This window comes from Falco cherrug, chromosome 9, assembly GCF_023634085.1.
Source record: "Falco cherrug isolate bFalChe1 chromosome 9, bFalChe1.pri, whole genome shotgun sequence".
In the NCBI taxonomy this organism is placed as follows: Eukaryota; Metazoa; Chordata; class Aves; order Falconiformes; family Falconidae; genus Falco; species Falco cherrug.
Genome location: NC_073705.1, coordinates 27704195 through 27723522, shown reverse-complemented (window position 1 = coordinate 27723522; position 19328 = coordinate 27704195). Strand labels below are relative to the sequence as shown.

Genomic DNA, 19328 nt, shown 5'->3' with positions numbered 1-19328 from the left:
TGGTCTTGAGAGTCTGCAAACTCATGCAGTCCTCTATTCAGCTGACTAGAGTTCTCCTTTGTAGTCCCCATATATGGTCTTAAACTAGGTCATCTCAGTCTCTTACTCTTTTTTTGGCCTGGAATTGCTGGCCTTGGGCCAGTTTTCCTTCATCCTCCAGGGGTACCTCTTTGTTAGAACCTGAATTTATTGCTTACAAGCATACAAAGATTAGTTTCAAACAATCAAGGTACCTTAACACTAACTGTTCAATCCTAGGTTGCATGACTACTTCTAAGTTCTTAAGATTAAACCTTAACTCTTCTGTAACCTTCCCCCTCTTTGAGATTTATTAATTTTCTTATAAGTCTCATTTATTTAAGTCGTATTTTTCAGAGTGATTTTTTCTGCAAGTTTCACCTAAATTGCCTAATTCTGATCTACAAAATGTGGACCCTGATCAGAGTATATACCTATTGGTACCTTGAACCTTGGTATTATTTCTGTGAGTGATACCTTAATTACTCCTCTTTGTTAGTGTGACAGGGGAAAACTTCCGGTCATCCCGAGAAGGTATCAATCAATACCAAGGTACACCTATACCCATTTTGTCCTGGTAGTTCAGGAAAATCAACTTGTCAGTAGCCTCCGGGTGAATTTCCCGCTTAGTGGTCCCTGGGGGTGGTCTTTTCCTGTTCACAGGATTCTTTTTAAACAAATGGGACACTTTGCTATTACAAACTTTACTATTCCAGTCATTCCTACACAATAAATTTTGAAGACTAGAGATCATGGCCTCGCTACCCCAATGTGTTTCTTCATGTCTCTTTTCTACAATCCCGGTCATTAGTTGTGACGGAACAATAACTTGTTTTGTGGGGATTATTAACTAGCCCTCTAGCCCTCTCTGTTTATGGTTGCTTTTAACAGCGATGCCAATTGTTGATCTGCCTCACTATTATTTGGCTTCAAAATTGGCAGCTGTACCTGTTTTACTGGCACTGATGCAAGGATGCTTTGTTCAGCCACCTCCTCCGCAGTTTTATCAGCCAATTGATTACCCACGTTTCCTGCAGTTTGTCTAAATTGATGTGCTTTGCAATGCATTATTAAGAATTTCTTCCATGTATTTAATAGGTGATCCTTGGGCCAACAACAGTCCTCTTTCCTTCCAGATAGCCCCATGTGCATGGACTATCCCAAATGCATATTTGGTGATGTATTGATGGGTAGAGCCTCAGCCTTTACCACCTGTGCAGTGGGAACCACTGCCTATCTGGCCATCCATCTTCCGTCTCATACAAAGCTACTACTATCGGTAAACAATTCCAAATCAGGATCAGTTAATGGTTCATCCCTCACATCCTGTCTGCTTTAAATCATGATATAGGGATTCAGAATTCTTTGCTTCTGAATTTAAAAACATTGCTGGGTTAACTGTTGTGATGGTTTTAAGTTCCACATCATCCTGCTCCAACAAGGTAACTTGATATTTGAGCATGCAGCTTGGAGACAACACTAGAGTAGGCTGTGTTTCTACAATTGGCAACCACAAATTACCGAATTTATTTGAAAAGTTGAGCTATTGATATTTTTCTCTCGTAAGCTAGAAACTCCATGGCAATTACCTAACTGTCATCTCAATTTTGAATGAAGTCCCAGTAGGCAGTGACACCAGGCTAACAAAGGAGGACTGCAAATCTTTGGTGGTCTCCCATTCAGATGATATTCCCTTCCTTGGACAAAGGGGCAGCCAGGGCTCCTGAGTGCTACTCTGCCTCCAGGGATGGTAAACAAGGAATGGATAGTCTGGTAGAAGGCATTTTTTGATCACTTGACAAAGCTGGGTAGGTGGAATACCACCTGACAAAGGGCTGAGGTTTAAAGGAAGATTTTGCAAGGGCTCTTAAAAACAAGAAGAAAAAGAAAAAAAAAAAGGCCAGAAAACTTTTTTTGCAGGATGTAAACAGGGCGGGCAGAGGCGAAGGGGGATTCTGCCATTCTTGGGGAGCTCTGATTTAAGCCTAGAGGATAGAGACAAGGGAAGAGTGCACAGATGGCTCATTGTTTTGTTTAGCTTAGCATTCTTGCACTGCCGAAGTGAAGGACAATTGTTTTAAAATCTCTTTTGCAAAGAGTGCTGTTTGCTTTTCAGCTGTCCCTTGTCCCTGAGATGCAAACTGTAAACCAGAGGGGCTAGTCTTTTAACACCCAATTGTTTTGGAGGGTCAGTGCTCTGTCCAAGGGGCCCGGGACAGTTGCTGGGCTGGGAAGCATCACTCCTGTAAGGGAATGGGGGAAAGAGTGTGCAGCTGGGGAGAAGGCAAGAACAAAAAGGTGCACATGGAGGGGCTGATGCATAGCAGTGTCTGACTTGGGGAACTTTACTAAAGCTATGAAATGTGGCATAAAAGTGGTACATACCTTACCTGCTATGATATCTGATGTACAGTATAGTTTTCTCACAGCATTTCTTATTTATTATTTTTTTTTGGTAACAAATCATTAGTATAGAGAAATACTGCCATTTCTATACTGTTATTCTTTCTACCACTCCAGTTGCACTGGCATAACTCCTTCCCCTCCTCCCCTGTGAATTGTTGTGGCCTTTCTGGAGCAGGGGCCTTTTTTGGCATGGTTGACAAAAATAAACCATAAAGGCAGCTGTTGTTACGAATAAGGCTCAACAGGGGAATTTTACCAGTAGAACTACAGCAATATAATTATACTGGTAGGCTAGTTACAGTAAATTTCCTCATGAAGACAAGCCTTAAGTTGACATTTCCTAGCTAAGTTGAATCCATATGTATAACTTTATTACGCAAAAATAATATGTCTCTGGGCCTTGAATTCTTTTTTACCCAGAAGAGTAACATTAAGCAGAAAAGCAAAGAATTTAGTGTTCAGAGGTAGATGGGGATTTCTGTAGCAGAGTGGCTGTGATGAGCTGTATGCTGAACTCTGTGTTTTACTGGGTAGATTATTCCTCCTAAAGTGATCAGGAATGAGAGGAGCGTGTTTGTGCTTACTGTACTAAAAAGTAAGCAGTACTGAAATATGCTGTAAGTTGACAGGTCTCTCCCAACTTCTGTTTGTAAGAGAAGCTGAGCCATTTTGCAGTTTCCATAACTGAAGTGGTTGGTGGAGAGACAAAACTATTTTGCCACCATTAAAATCTTTAGGGGCAAGCCTGGACCCACTGAAATAAAGGAGGGGAATGATGCTGTCTTTCTTCCTTTGTTTGATTTAAAGAGGCCAAGATTTATTTTATCCTTTCAGATTTTGTCTTAAATGGATGGAGGCAGTGTAACATTGACAAGCCAGGTGTTTATTTCTATAGATCAAAAATATCAGCCTGTGATTCCTACCTCTGAAAGTTTCCAATGCTTCAAAGGAATGATAGTCCTGTAGGAGAAGCTTAGCACTTAAAGGCAGATTTAAAATAAATATATGTAGTAGACTTTTCATCGCAGCTGTCTCATGTTTCCCTTTTGGGAGTCTTTCACCAGCAGTTTGGTGCTTTTTTCTTTTCCCTGGAATTACAGCTTGAACTCCAAGGGCTTTTCCCTGCCTGTTTAATTGCTTAAGATCTCTTAAGGTGCTCATCTGTAAGTTTTTGAGTGTACCCTTTGCAATGAAATGAGACTATGTAACAGCTTAGCAAGTAAGGAAGTGTTGTCTTTATTTCCACATCTAAGGAAGTGAAAGATCAGGGATTGAATCCCAGATCCAGCAAACATATTTGACTGCCTAAACCCTGCTTGAAATCCATCGAAGGTCAGGCTTCTAAAAGCTCCAAAAATACCTTATATGCCTCAAGCTCATTTATTGTACAGCTGAGAACTTAATTGTATGAGCATCCTAAAAATGTGCTTGAGGGTGTGCTTTACTTTAGTTGTTTCTTGCATGATTTTTTTGTAACATATGTTCTTTAGCCAGCAGGGAAGTAATGGAAGACACGTTTATGTTCTATGTAACATACTGGAGCCCTGATGCTTGCCTGAAACTTCAGGCAATGCTGAAAAAACTAACTGTAGCTGTCACTTAGCTTCTAGCTCTGGGTTTTTCTCTTTTTCTTTCCACCCTCCCATACTGCTTTTGAAAGCTGCTTTTGTTATGCGAATAGGTTCCTCCCAGCAGCTGCAGAACTTTCCACAGTCAGAGCTAGGCAGGAGCCAGCAGACACTGCAAGAAAAGTCGATGCCCTTTTCCCAGCACAGCAATACTGTCCTTCCTAGCCATGCTTTCTTGAACTGGCCCTTTGGTTATGTTCTTTTGCTTGATGAGGTTGCAGCTGAGCCCTTGGGTGAAGTTTTGGAGCTGTATTACCATTCCCTGCAGGCTATGCAAAGATCAGTGTATCAGAGCCAAGGATTCAGTCCCAATATGAAATGGGATCTGTGTGCAGATGAAAGGTGGTCTTCCCTAGTGCACTGTATAGCGCAGTGACAGTGTGCTTTGTTTGCGGAATCACCTCCAGCTCTGGTCAAATGAGAGCACTGATCTGCTGGACCTTGTAGAAGTGAAGGATGAGTAGCTCTAAAGTGCAGCGTGAATAGACAGCTTCAGTAAAATGTTAAAGTACAGATCTTGGCAAGTTCTCTTTTTCACTATTCCCTGCCCCTTGTTCTGTGAATGCAACAGTAAATCCTTATTGTACACCTGGCTGTTCTTTCCAGAGCCTTTCAGTGGGCATTAAGATGATGCAACTCTGCTGCAACTTCCCGAGCAATTGCAGTGAGACTGTCTGCACTTTCCCTGTGGTGCCAAGAAGCGCAGCCCTGCTTGCAGTGCTCACTGTGCTTGCAGCGTGCTGCAGGTGGTCATTGAGAACCTGTCCTCAGAGACCCATCAGCTGGGTTGGGATGGGTTCTGCTGGCTGTGAGGTGGGAGGCCTGGGTGGCTCTGTGGAGAAACGTGTGAGCCCTCAAGCTGAAAATCATGGCCAGTTCTCTAGTCACTTGATTTCATGTAGGTTTTTTAATACGTGTTTTGGGAATCATGAAGATGGAATGGTTTGTTCTTGTCGGTTTAGTTATGACTAATGAGAGATCAAACCATCACCTACTGGTATTGCTACATCCATACACCATAAAACAGAGAAAATAAAAAGTAAACTGCCCTTGCGTGGACAGTTTTTGCTGGAGTAGAGAGTGACACATCCCATGCAACCTTCTGTTTCATATTTTGTTGTTTTAGTCATTTCCCATGTTCAGTTATTTGTCCATGCTGTGCAGAATGTGGAGTTAATTTCCCAGCTTTTGTGACCTCGATAGATGGAGTATATAAGCATTTCCTATATGATGAGTGTGCCACATTACTCTTTGAAGCAGGGAAATATCATTATTTTACATCTAAGAAGTAAATTCCTAAGTAACTTCTTGAGGAGGATGGGAAGTTTGTAACAGACGAGATTCAAACTTAGGTCACCCTGATGCTGTTTTAGGACTTCAGAAGTGTTGTGCAGTTTCTTGACTCAGTGTTAATGATGAAGCAGATAGATCCCTTTGGCATCAACAGGGCCGTTACAGCCTTTTGCCCTTATTCTACGTGTATTATCCATACATGTATGACTGTATCTTGGTGCTCTCCAGAATGAGACAGCAATGCTTCCAAGCCTCTAACGCTCAAAGTAATTAACCTCCAGCAGCTAAATGGGATCCTATCCTTCTTCCAGATGCTACTACTTTCATGGCATGGACAACTGAACCTCCAAGAAGCAACTCCTAAACTGCCTTAACTTGCAGCCCAGCACATTAAAATGACCTGAAAACTGATGGTGGTTTACTTTAGCATGCTAGGCTGGAGAGAGCATAGCTCAGGAGCTGTTTCCCATGGGGCTGGGCAGGAGCGGAGTATAGTAACTACTTCTGTCTAAATGAGTTTAACTCATGTTTGTGAATTACCAGCTGTGGGTCCTGCCAACTTGGGTTTGGACACAGAGTACCTGTAGTGTAAGTTCATACCTGCGTTCTTGGCTGTGATGCTTCATAGGATCACTTGGGCTGAAAGGGACCTCTGAAAGTTTCTGGTTGATGCCTACTCAGAGGGCCAACTTCCACAGCCTCGCTGGATCCTGTTCCAGGGCTTGATGACTGTCATGTGAAAAAGATTTCCAGATACCCATAACTAGAATCTACTTTTGTCATTTTGCTGTGCATCTCTGAGAAATGCCTGGCTCTGTCCTCCCTTTGCTCTACCAATAGGTAGTTGAGCAATAAGATCCCCCCCTCCTTTTAGCCTTCTTTTGGTAAGGCTGAACAAACGCAGTGCCCAGCCTTTCCTTGTGTGTTGTAGGTGACTGTGGTGTGGACACATTTTAGTCGTGCTGAGGTGCCAAGTGCTTCTCACATGCCTGACTGATTTAGGTGTGTAAAAAGTGGCCAGTCTGTCAGGTCTACAAAATGCACAAAACAATTCCCATGCTGTTTGTGTCTAAAGCTGCTGGAAACCCTTGCTGTGTTATCAGTAGTTCAAGTGACTCTCTGTCATGAGACAGTTGTGTCTGCAGAGTTAGGAGTACGGTTGACTTGATTCTGTAGTCTGAAGTTTTAGAGGAAAAATCATTTATCCGTTGAATCAACATCCATTATTTACAGAAACAATTTTTAAAAAAACAAAACCTAAACTATGAATCTCCAGACTTCAGGGGCAAGATTGTCACCAGCTGAGTTCTGAAGAAGCTGAATAGTAAAATGTGTGCAATTCAGGTTGTGTATGTGTGAGCGAAACTTAAATTGGAGTCTCCTCTTCCCCTTCTGCCCCATAACAGCAGTTCACTTGCTGAATGGTAGCTTAATGAAGCACAGTTGCATTTTCATACTGGCCAGCACAAATAGATTCACAATTTTTACTCAGGTCTATCTCAAGTTTTGGAAAGCTGAGAAACCCACCTCCAAATAACTGTAGAGCGAGTGCCTCTGCAGCTGTTTGGATTTAGATATTGGAAAAATTCTCTAACAACAATTTAAGTTGCTGTTCTTAGAAAGATTTTGCATTTGGTTGATGGCTTACACATTTGATGTAATGTACTGCAAGAGCAAGCTCTAAGTGACAGCTTTGGTCATAGCCATAGACCGATTTCTCGAGCACCATGTGTGTGTCACTTGCTTTCTGACCTTAATTTTATATGAACAGAGATCTTTGAGCATGTGTTCTTTCTGCATTTGTAATTGCACTGCTTAGGCGTGAAACTTATTCTTGAACCAAGTTAGAAATGAGTCCATTAAGACTCTGCTTGCAGGTTTGGGGTGGTGAGAGCTCCTGGAATTTCCTGTCTGAAGAGATAACCATCTGATGTCCAGATAACCACCCCCTGCTTCTCTCTGATATTTTTATGGGGTTTTCTTTAAAATTGTTGCTTTTTTCAATGCCAGGAGACAACCCAGGAGAATATGTGAGTGAGCAGGTGGATTTTGGCTGAAATAATTTTCCTGGACACTTTTTAAGCCTTTCATGTAGGGAGGTTGCTGTGCCTATTTTCTTCTGAAATTGCTTCACAGGAGTGTCCCAGCATGCTATCAGGGCTCTTGTATGAGACTTTTATGTTGTTTGACAGCTGTACTAAAAAAAAATAATATTCCTGTTAGGCAAAATGCTGGAAGCACTAGGTAGCGTCACTTCTTCCCGACCCACCCCCTCCCCCCTCCCTTCCCTCTTTCTATTGTGTGTCCCGTGTCCCCATCCCCCCCCAAGCTCTGGAATCTGAGTGTCACTTGCTTATGGTGGGAGAACATTGTGTAATGCACCCAGAGCTTGAATTCAGAAAACTGACTCTGCATAATCTTATTTGGGGCACATCAGCTCTTGCCAGGTGTCCTTCCCAGGAGATGGAGATAACTAAGATGTTAATGGCTGTTAAGAGGCTGCTGAGGTCTTCTCCTTGGGTTTTAGACAGGAGACCACTGTTTGTGTTGCTTGTTTGTAAGGTGACGTGAGCAGTGAAAAGGTAATTATATATGACTTGATTTGCTCAATCATTGGTACTTAATGACCTGATGCTTTTTGCTACAACAGGTCTCTGTGTTGCTAATAGAAAAATCTTCTGGGATGGTTACTAGCTATGCAGACTTAAAACACTAGTGAGCGTTGGGCCTTCAAATACTTTGGTCTGATCAAGCAGAATGATGGGCACTGCCCATCAGCTTGGATTAACCACCTTCTCAAATTTATAAAATGGCCTGATAGGCTGATCTGGAGTACCAAAAGCTATGGGCTGGCAGTTACTGTGAGTTTTTTGGGTGTGAGAATGGACATGGGGGATAGAATTAAAACTGCTTTCTGATGGAAATTAACAGCAGCTCCTCCTGATGCCAGGCTTAGAAATATAGTGATACTGTATTTCTGCAGTCTTCAAAATGGTATCAGAGCAGCTCACCAGCAGCAGAGCAGGAAGCTTTGTCTTTGTAGATGTGGGGAAATGCAATTAGGGAGTTGAAGCAAAAGGCATCTTAAGTGGCTTCACAAAAGTAGTGGTTGATGGTCCCAGCTTCAGCCTTCAGCTCCAGTCAGTCCAGACTACTGTGAGCCTGCCCTGGCTTCCCAGAAGAGACCTGTTTTACCTCCCTGGAGCTACTGGGAGTGGAGCTGTGACTTCTGAAAGTGCAGTCCTAACTATCCCAAATACCCTGAAAGAGCTTTCTTCTTGTTCCCTGGCTGAAATAATCGTGGTGTAGGGCCAGCATTTCCCTGCGTAAATTCCCATTTTCAGGGATTGGTTCACCTAATATATTTATATACACATACTCTTAAACTCTCAAAAAATAAACACCTCATACACTCTGCTCCTTGTCCAGAGCTGTGTAGCTTTCAAAAACAGAATTTCAGAAATACAGCCATTTTGCACTGCAGTGAGGCAAACTTTCTCATTCCTTGCAAAAGTGAGAATGAAAATGCTTTGGCAAATAGCTTTGATTTAAACTGAAAAGCCTCTGGTTTTCAGAGCTACTTTTAAAGCAAAAGGCTAGTTTGGCTTTTGATCCTCTTAAGCTGGGTTATTTGATGTGAAAAACGCCCTGGGTACTTTGCTGTGGAGGGGAGCAGCTTTTCAGTTCTCTGTGTGTGGCTTCAGGAGAGGGCCTGGCAGAGCATGGGGTGGCAGGGGGCTTGGGGGGCCCAGCCACATGGCTCTGTAAATAAAGGGGCCTCTATTTCTTTGGATTCTTTTGCTGGAACTAAATATCGTGATCAGTGAAACTCTTACCTCATTAAAGGAACAAGCCAGGGTCCTTCAGGGTATGCTTAGTGCTGCAATGTGGTCTGTTCTGCTGAGCTGATTTGCTGAACAGATAAAGGGAGCTTTAACCCAAAGAATGGCATGTAATATATGACCTTGGCTTTCAAAAGGTTTATTTTTGTTCATGCGACAAAATAAGGTTTTAATATTAAATATAGGGTTGGATTTGACTTGGCAGACACCAGAGCCTTCCATTACTGCTGTAGTCATAATATAAAACTATCTGATGTGTGCCATGTGGGCATGCAGCAAGCCAGGAATTTCTTCATCAGTGTTTGTTTTTGTGAAAACTTGAATGACTGCTTTGCCATGGGATTGGCTATAAAGGTGATGTGCCTTTGTGTTGGAGGGGGCAAAGCAGTGGTGGGTGTAATACAATCTATGCTGTCTCCTTATACTTAGTATCTTTAGTTTTGGGGCAAAATATGGATGTATTTTGTTTCCTTCTTAGCAGTTTAGGGATGTTTAAAAGAAACTTTCACTCAAAACTGCAGGGTCCAGCAGAACCAAAGCATAAACCAACTTATGTGAAATACACAGATCTGTTAGCACAGAAACTTAGTGCTGTGTTGCAGCTTTCAGTTTATGTACCTGGGGCCATGCACAGATACAAAATACTAATTCTGAGGTTTCCTTTCTGCACATGCTTCATTTCAGATCACTGTCTTACTGTAAAGCTGAGGCACTTTTGGACTGCTGTATTGTAGTTGTTTTGCTGAAGAAATGACCTGCAAAGCACTTAAGTGTTGAGATGCTGAACTGAGCTCCAAGGCCTTTCTTCTAAATAGGCTGTAGTCTGAATTAATCACCTTCAGATTTAAAAAAAAAAAAAAAACAAACAGCAAAGCAAACAACCAAAGCACAACCAAAAAACCCTACCCCAAAACCACCCCCCAGTCCCCACCTCACTTGCGCAACAAAAAAACTCAACCCCCAGTAGTGCCAGAATCTTGCTTCTGTAGAACTAAAAGTGTGTAAGAAAAATGTGTTACCTCTGCAGTTGACACAGGAGTTGAGGTCAGAATAACCTGTTGAGGAGGCTTTGCTGCCCGCTTGAAAGGGAACAAGTTAGTACAGGTGCAGGAAGCAGTGAACTTGGGGGAGTCTGTAGGAGAGGGCATGAGCAAACCTGGCTTCTGTGTGCTTTAGCAGGACTTCTTCCATCTATGGGCTATCCTCACCCCTCCATCCAATTTTCTGTGGAAAATTGTGCTATTTCAGTCTGTCTCTTCTGGAACTACCTTGTGGGGTTTTTTTAGCTTGTTGGTTGACTGTGGCTGGCTGAAGGTGATTGACTTTTCTGGAAGTTTGTTGAAAATTGGGAACTTGTGGAAAGGAGCATGAGTTTGAACATCTACAAGCCTGTGATTCTTGTTTTGTCCAGTTCCTCAGCAGCCTCCTAAGATAACCCCTAAGCAGTGGGGACGTACCCTGCAGGAGGAGGCTGACATGGGAATCCAGCGTTTCCACAGGGAAGTAGTGAAACATCTTGGTATAAATTAACTTGTTTATGCCAAATCTCACTTATTAGCTCCCTGATCATGTGTAGGTTTCTTGATTATGATAGGTGCATCTTTTGTGTTGTTGGTAAGGCCTTTAACAAAAATGGACACAGTTAATAGGGGGAATGAGCAGCAGTTTACAGCCCAGATATAAGGAAGGGCTTTCTTTATCCTTGTGGGGGCTGAAAAGCCATTTTCTTGGTCTTCCATTCGTATGGTATGTGTGTCTGGAGGTCTTGGGCTTCTTACTGGGCAAAGTTATTTCCCACGTGTTTATTGGCTGTGGCTGTTAATCTCCTCTCCACAAGTGGACTAATGCATTCTTAATGCACTTATCCTCACAAATTTTGGAATTGGGGCCAGTGTAAGCACTCACTCCCTAGTTCTGTAAGAGAAGCCAGGCTGTACAACGTGGCTACTGGATTATTCTCTGTGATTTTTGTTAGACCAAGGGTCAGAGGCATGTGGCAAGGTTACGGGTTTATTTAGTTCCTGAAGCTCATGTCTGCCTCCATTGTCATGTACATCCTCCAGACTTTGGCCAGGAGCTCTGGTCCTGGATTATGGTCCGTTGCTCACTGAGCGAAATTTTGTGGTAGCTGTTGAAACTATATTCAACTTACTTTCAAATACAAGACTTTTTTTGAAGAATAAAAGCAAAAGCTTTGGCAAAAATGTTAACTGAAAATTACTATCCTAATCACATTCTGATTATTAACATTTCTTCCTATAAAAGACTTGTCTGACTTAAACATAAAGGATTTCTTAAATAATCTCAAGCATTAAAAGCCACGTGTCACAGTTTCTCCAAAAACAAATTACCAACCTAAAATTAAATAGATCAAAGACACTATAGACCTGGGAGAAGCTGCACAATACAGGTGAATTGAATGTATTTAAATTTTCATTGTAACAACTCAGTCTATTTCAGCAACCTGTGACTCTCAAAACTACTCAAAACCATTTTAAGTCTAATCTTTAAATACTAGTGTCTTATAAGGAAATAGTTTTTTCTAAGATTTAACTGTTAAGAATTTGAGAATTATAAGCATTGTGTGCTGCTGCATTTTTTGAGTGTGGTTTTTTTTTTTTTAGAAAATACATATTTGGATTCTTCGGAGATTTTTTTTAAATCTTAGAAGGGAAGTAACTTACTGCTTGTTTCTTTATCTTTTATTCTATTCATTTTCTAGTAGTTCTTCTCTGTTTTAGAGTTTCTTTCATTAACATACGAAAAAACTCATGTAAGTAATATTACCTGTCAGTTTTACTGCTTTGCAACTACTGATATGTTGCTGACCAGCAGTGTTCTCCTAAATGCTCATCTTGCTTTAAATTTTGTTGATACTCACCTGAACACTTCTGTTACTCAGTAACTTGCATAGGGATCAATGTAAAGTATGTGCGGTCGTCTTTTAAGCAGTTATTTCTGGGAAGCAGAGATATCTGTGGAGTTGAAAAAAACCCCAAACACTAAACTCTAGCTCAATGCATATTAGAAGTAAAGCTGTGTTGTTTCAGAACGGCCTTGAAAGGAGGAAATTCAATAGGGAGCCATCTTACTTTCCAAAAATTTTGACTGAAAGATCAGCTTGAAGGCTTTTTGTTACCTTTGATCTTTCCTAAAATTGACCCATTCATAACATCTTTCAGTTTCTGGTGTATGCTTTTCTCTGGCATCAGTCCTTGAAAACTCCCCACTTTGAAGTGTTTTTGTTTCTCCCTTAAGAAATATTTCTGTTTTTCCTTTGCTAACTGGTATGTGAAACTACTAAAACACTACAGGGGTGCTGAACGTACAAAGTACAACTTTGCATTTGTGAGGCTATCACCATCCTCTATCAGTCTCTTTGGTAGACCTGCATGCTGATTGCAGAATACAGGTTTTACTGCACATCCAGATTCTACTCCCTGGCTGCCTGGTTATTCAGTAAGCTCTTGTTTTGTTTAAGAGCCAAATGTCATTATTTGACTTGTTGCTTAAAGGTACACTTGTTACCTGAAAGAGGTTTTATGTCCACCAGTTGACCATTCTGAAATGTGTTTTCTGCTCTATTCATGGAGAATTTGCTTCTGTAGTATATAATTCTCATCAGTGTTTGTTGAAGGTAATATGGAGAGAAACAGAAGCGGACATGCTTTGTATATTTTCACACTAATGAAATAAAGCCTTTATTTGCTGTATTGTTTACTCCTGTTTATTGCCAATGTCTGACTGACTTTCAATACCTACTCTCTTGTTCTCAATCACAGATTTTAAATATTATTTCCCTCCCCTTCTTAGGATTTGTTGGGTGTTTAAAAGAAACTTTCACTCCAAACTGCAGGGCTCAGCAAAACCAAGGTGTAAACCAACCAATGTGAAATATGCAGATCTGTTAGCACAGAAAACTTAACGCTGTGTTGCAACTTTCAGTGTATGTACCTGGGGCCATGCACAGCTACAAAATACTAATTCTGAGGTTTCCTTCCTGCACATGCTCTATGTCAGATCATTGTCTTACTGTAAAGCCGAGGCATTTTTTGACTGCTGTATTATAACTGCCATTGTTCTCTCTTTGGGCTGTCCCATAGTGTAGTTCTGTCCTTGGGTACATTTCTTAACTACTTTCATTACATATTTTGAAAGTCTACAGCAAGCAAACTTTCCTTGAAGAATCCTCAAATAAAGTTACATTGCATGATGAAGGAGTTGCATCAATGCTTAAGTCTGATCAGTTTTAACACGTGCCATAAGGCAGGGTCACTGTAAAGCATTTCTGCTTCAAATTCCTTACTAACAGGACAATCCTTCCAACACTTGGAGCTGGTCACCATGCTGCTGGTGAGCTGTGTTTTTCAAATGGAAAGTGCTCTAATTACTTTCCTGACTGCTCTGTTTGACTGTTTTTAGTAGTAGTACATTAACGCTTTGTACATTGTATCCTTCGTATGTGCTAGCAAGGTACCAGCATCCAAGACGTTTGCAAAGTTTCTCCAGAGAATTTGCCAATAGCTGCAGGTGTTGGACATTTGAACTTACAGAACAATATTAGTTTATGGAAGCTTCTGTAAAGTGTCTTTATGCTTACTGTAAATCCTTCCTTTTTTCCTTTGCCTTTGTGGAACAGGCACAGCAAATGAGTAAGGGATGTGATGATGGTGGTGAAAAGGACACAGGTGTCCCCAGCTTCTTTCAAATTTGCAAGTTTACATATTTGTCTAGGAGGTTTCTCATTTTCCACAGGCAAATGTGGCATTTTTAGCTGTTGGGGACTTGGAACAGGAAATTTCCTGTATGTATAAAGATAAGAAGAAAGGATTCTCAAGGACTAGTTTTGTTGAAGGCAAGAGTAGTATGTAGTATCCCTTATTTACTCCTTTTTCTTACAGCCTTGATACTTCAATTATGACTTTATTCTCCTGGGTAGACCCTATCTGACCAAACCAAATAAACTGGCACTTATCTCTGTCGAATGAGGATACTGCCAAACTACTGCTTCTTTAACAGTAGTTGTCATATTCAATGCTATTCCACTGTCGTCCTCTTAGATATGCAAGGAGAATAAGTGCAGGCATATGTTGAAGCAAAGTAAGAATTAGTGCATTGTGTGAGAGGTTATTAACTTTCTTCCTGTATCTTCTTGTTTCCCTCTCCCCTGCTGACTATCTGCAAAGCAGAAATTCTGTGCTGTACATCAAAATATTCAGCTGTTTCAACCCAGAAACCTACTACCCAGTACTTTAGTTGCATCCCACTTCTCAATGTGTAGAAATTTGAATTCACAAGGGTGGAATAACATTTTCTGTTACGCACTTTCTTTGGTATTCCCATTTAGCTATCAGTGCAAAACTTACAATGACGTTTTAAAAATAAATTCAGGTTGCTGAAAATCCCACTGGTCCCAGGAAAGAAGTCATGGTTCCAAGGCTGCATTATTCTGACTGAAAACACTGCTATGATAATTATCTTTGAAGTTGTATTACATCAGCTAACCTAACAATGTTATGCCATTCGAGCTACAGTAGACCTAAATAAGATAATTTCTGAACTTCTCTTTTCTATGAGGAGAACATTCGTCCTTTTTCCATGGTCCTAATCTTGAAGCCTGCTCTGGTTACACGTATGTCATGACTTTTTATTTTTCGTTTCCTCCAGGTTTACAGGAACAGATGGACCAAGTGGCTTTGGCTTTGAGCTGACATTTCGACTAAAGAGAGAAACGGGGGAGTCGGCACCACCTACCTGGCCAGCAGAGTTAATGCAAGGTTTAGCCAGATACGTCTTCCAGTCAGGTACTGCAGGGTTCAATACACTGCCTTGCTTTTTGCTGCTCTCACTGTGAAGGGCCACATCTGTTATACTGCAAGACACTTGTCTCATCAGTGCTCAGTCAAATCTTGGGAATTATCTTTGTGTGGGAACCCAAAAGAGTGTGTTCCTTCTATCAGCCCAGCTTGCTAGGGACAAAACCCAACTGCTTGTCAGGTAACTCCGAATCCCTAGTATTGAAAAGCTGAAGATACAGAACAGTTATTAACCCATTGGAAGCCTGCCCCATGGTTCTTTATTGCTTTCCTGTGGTGTTTGTTTTGCCTCCTCTCAGTAAGAAAACCTCATTTGCTTATCCTGAAATGGCAGAGGAGCACCATCAGTAGAAAGGCTGTAACTTCAAAAAAAAGTTGCAGTCCCTTCACAAGCAAATCTCTTCCTATGGTCTCTGCAGTTGAGCTGCAGCAATGTATGTAAACAAGAAGTTGCTGAGATGAGAAAATGTAAGTCATAAGGGATTCCAAGAGTGGGAAGGCTAAGGAATTAACAGTTGGGAATCATTAATGCGGATGGGGACTTACCAGAAAACTGGGAACTAGGGTGCCTACACAATGTCCTCTTGCATTGCCCTGTCCAGGTTTTGTTTATAGCAGTAGATTGAATATTACTTTGTAGTGTGAGCATGTGAAGACTGGTGGAATGGTTGAGTGCATAACATACTTGAAAAGCACTCCCCAGCATCACAAGATGTGAATTACAATATTTGAAGAACTTTTTTTAACCTACTTTGAGGTCCTTTACAGGCAAAGTACCTTCTAAATCAATGATTATCAAATTTGTAACATTTGGTACTTGCTCCTACTAGTTAATAAATTGCTCAGAAACTTCTGATTCTATTGCTGGTTTTCAGTCAGCTGGCTGACTCTCAAAGGAGAGAGGTCTGGGTGAAAATAGGAATTGCTCTGCTAACCTCTCTGACAAATCTCTGAGACAGTGGCAACTCTTGTGGGGTATTTTTTGTAAATACTGACAGAGACCAATGCCAGCACAGATTATTGCTTGTCTTTATACTGGGAGTATCTCTTGTTGCAGTTTAAAATGACACAGGCATTTTCTGGGTAACCTTTGCTGTGTAGCTGTCTTCCCCAGTTGTCATCTAAATTTGGGCTCACCTTTCTATCTTGATTTTTGCCACCCTTAAGCGTCTAATCCACATGACTCATAATTTTTGCCATAGTCTGAGGTTCCTGTCCTGCCTAAATTATATTGTACAGTAGCTTTTTTATATTGACCATGCAGTGATTAATTCATACTTGCATTTTCTATGTATTGACTGCAGGGTCTAAGGAAAACATCTGAGTCTAAAGTCTCCCTCTTAGATATAAAATAGCATACAACATGTTATATGTTAACTTTTATATAAAACTCCTCTTGGAGCCTTTTAAATTTTCTAGCCCAGTGTAGGTTCTCATAACAGTGTCTTTAACAGAGTATTTTGGTGCCTTCTGTTTGCACGTCAAGCAGCCTCTATAGCGATTGCTTTTTTATCTAGCCCTTTTCATGGGTGAGAGGAGGTCTGCAGAGTGAAATGGGATTTGGTAGGGTACTTTAGGACAAACCTCTCAGTGACTAAGATGGCACTCAGAGCAGAGACTTTCCTTGTTTGGTTCCTGCACTAATGTAGTCTCATCTTTCTGACCTCGAAGCCAATGAACTGTTTTTACACTGGAAAGAGTGGTTGTGCCCATGCATATCAGTCTGGCACGAACTTCTAAGGGCCTCCAGTATTATCTTCTGCTTATCCGTGCTGGTTTTGACTTTCTATCCACCATGACTCTTTAAAGGCACTACTCAAAATACATGTTAATGGATTCTAGCCTCTGGGTGTTTGACTCTCAATTTACGTTAATAAATAAACCAGTATATGAGTCATAAATTGACTTCTTTCTTTGAATATGAAATTAAATATGAGCCAATGTTATGCTCATCATGCAATATGCAGACCACATGCTGGGTTACCTTAGGAAGAGCATGAGCAGCAGATTGAGGGAAGTTACTACTTCTTTGGCATGGCGCTGGGAAGGCCTCACTTATATTACTGTCTTGGGCCTCCTGGTTTAAGAGATGCTGAAAAACAGGAGAGAAGAGTCCAAGGTGGTTGGGGTCCTAGAACATGTGGGCTATGAGGAGAGCTGGGGGGAGCAGGGCTGGTTTAGCCTATGAAGAGAAGGTGCAGTGTGATCTAACAGGAGCCTACAGCTGTTGGAAGGGTAGTTAGAAGATTGTGGGGTCAAGCCCTAGATAATACACCAAGGAGCTACAGATCTGAATTGTAGTCCGGGAGGTTCTGGAAGGGCTTCAGGGAAAATTTACTCATAAGGTGGACAGCAAGGGACAGGGAACAGTTTATAAGAGAGGTGGGTCTCTGTTCCTGAAAAAGTTCAGGAATTAGCTCAACAAAGCTTACAACGGCCCTGATCTAGCATTGGTGATGGCTTCATTTCAAATAGGAGGCTGGACTCCAGAGGCCCCTTAAAATATGGATTTTTTAATTTTTTCCATACAGCTTCATGCCCTTCAGCAAACAGCTGTGTGCTGTCACCAAGTATTACCAACCAATCCTTGCCCTGTATAAAGAGAAACTGTATGCTGTTGGCAGCAGGTGATAAAGCTCTAGTTTTATTTGGTACAAACTTGTTTATCTCTTGTCTCTTTTGAATAAAAACTTTCTCGGGCTAAAATCTTCTGGCTAATCATAGACATTAGATTAATCCTGACAGGATAATGTATTTAAAAGTAAGACTTGTAATGGGGCGCACACTGTCATGTTTCTTCTTGATCTCAGGGCAATACCAGTTGACCATAGCTAAATGAGGTAATGTTCTAATTTAGTGTAAGCTTGCTCACTTCATTGCTCTGCAGAGTTCCCAGTCCTTCTGCTACATGTCCTGTTTTGCTTTGCTTTACTCCTGTGAGCTGCCCTCTTAGGCAGGCAGTCTCCAGAGCAATTCCCATGTTCTCCCTTACATCACACCTGTGTAATCAGGCACTGATTTTTCTGCCTGACAGGATTTCCCGCAGTCTAACCTGCTCACTCTGCAAAGCCAGATGAGCTGCTGCTGTTGTGTTTTTCCCTTGGTCTTTTACAGGGCTTCTCTGGTCAGATGTTAAAACTTTAAAACTGTGAAGTGTTTGAAGATGTGATTCTTCTGAAGCCCGTTGGCCATTAGGCAGGATGTGGCACGACAGCACTGTTTTACATGATGAAAGGGTTTTGCTCAGGTTCTTTCTGACTGTGCCTCTTGCAGCATTTATCAAATCCAACAACGATAACCATTGTTTGACTGGGATGTGTGTACCTTAATGTGGTCCTCTTCAGTTGTTTAAAAAAAATCTGTGAAGTCTCTTTAATACTCCAAAATAGCCTTAAAAACATTTGATGAACCAGAACAACTTAAGTAATGCTTATGAATCCACTCTGAACAAGAAGCAAGAAAAAGCATTAAACTGGCAGGAACTTTTTGGATAGGCTCCAAGCATTTTCACATGTCAAAAGACTGTTTACTTTGAAAGCTATGCTAGGAGCTAAATTCTTATCTCTTGAATAACAAGCCAACTTTTTGGTTATCATAGATGTGCTTTGCTGGGTCTGGTTGAAGTTGGGGGAGAGTAAGGTGTAGTTATAATCCTGCTGAGCCTGAGCATTTTCAGATGGTGATGACTGAGTTGAAGACTCATCTAGCAACTACTGCTGTCCTAAATATTATTACTGTGTACTGCAGTTGCAAAGCATGTCTCGTTGCAAGTGATGTATTTTTGTAACAAACACTTCTAGACAAATGAACGTTGCGTTCCTTTAGTTTCCATCTCTCCTGCCTTGTGGCTGTGCTTTAGAAAAGCAGTCTTCTGCATTGAATTTCAGACCTTTGAGCCTTGGCTTCTCTGTTCACTGTAGCAAACACTTGATGCTTTGTGCTTTTGATTAAATGGCAGTACTTCCCCTCCTTCAACAAAACCAAGCTTGCAAGTCTCAAAAAATTTTATTTGTGGCTTTATCTGGTCTTAATTTTATCACTGTTTGACCATGACCACAAATTCCAACTCTGTTATTTTTAGTTTTAAAAAAAACCCAAACCTGCAAACCTTGAAAAAGAAACTTGGCACAAGTCAGTGACCTTAGCCTGTCATGGTTCGTGAGTGTACTGGGAATATTTCATGGTAGAGCAAATTTATACTTCAATTCAAATGAAAAGGAAGAAATGCTCCTCACTTGCTCTTCCTACAGAAAGCTGATGCCGAGCTTATTACAATTGTTAACTCTTTAGGTACAACACTTGATCAGTATAGCGAGGCTATGGTT

The 19328-nt window shown here is 41.2% G+C and overlaps 1 protein-coding gene across 3 annotated transcripts in view; it reads left to right on the top strand.

Moving 5' to 3' along the window:
* Positions 1–19328, top strand: part of SUFU (SUFU negative regulator of hedgehog signaling) — a 95512-nt gene that overhangs the window by 15995 nt on the left and 60189 nt on the right. For all 3 annotated transcript variants that reach the window (XM_055719706.1, XM_055719707.1, XM_014278434.3), the window contains exon 3: positions 14855–14991. In XM_055719706.1, coding sequence (XP_055575681.1) covers positions 14855–14991 — 137 coding nt within the window. The remainder of the gene's footprint in view (positions 1–14854; positions 14992–19328) is intronic.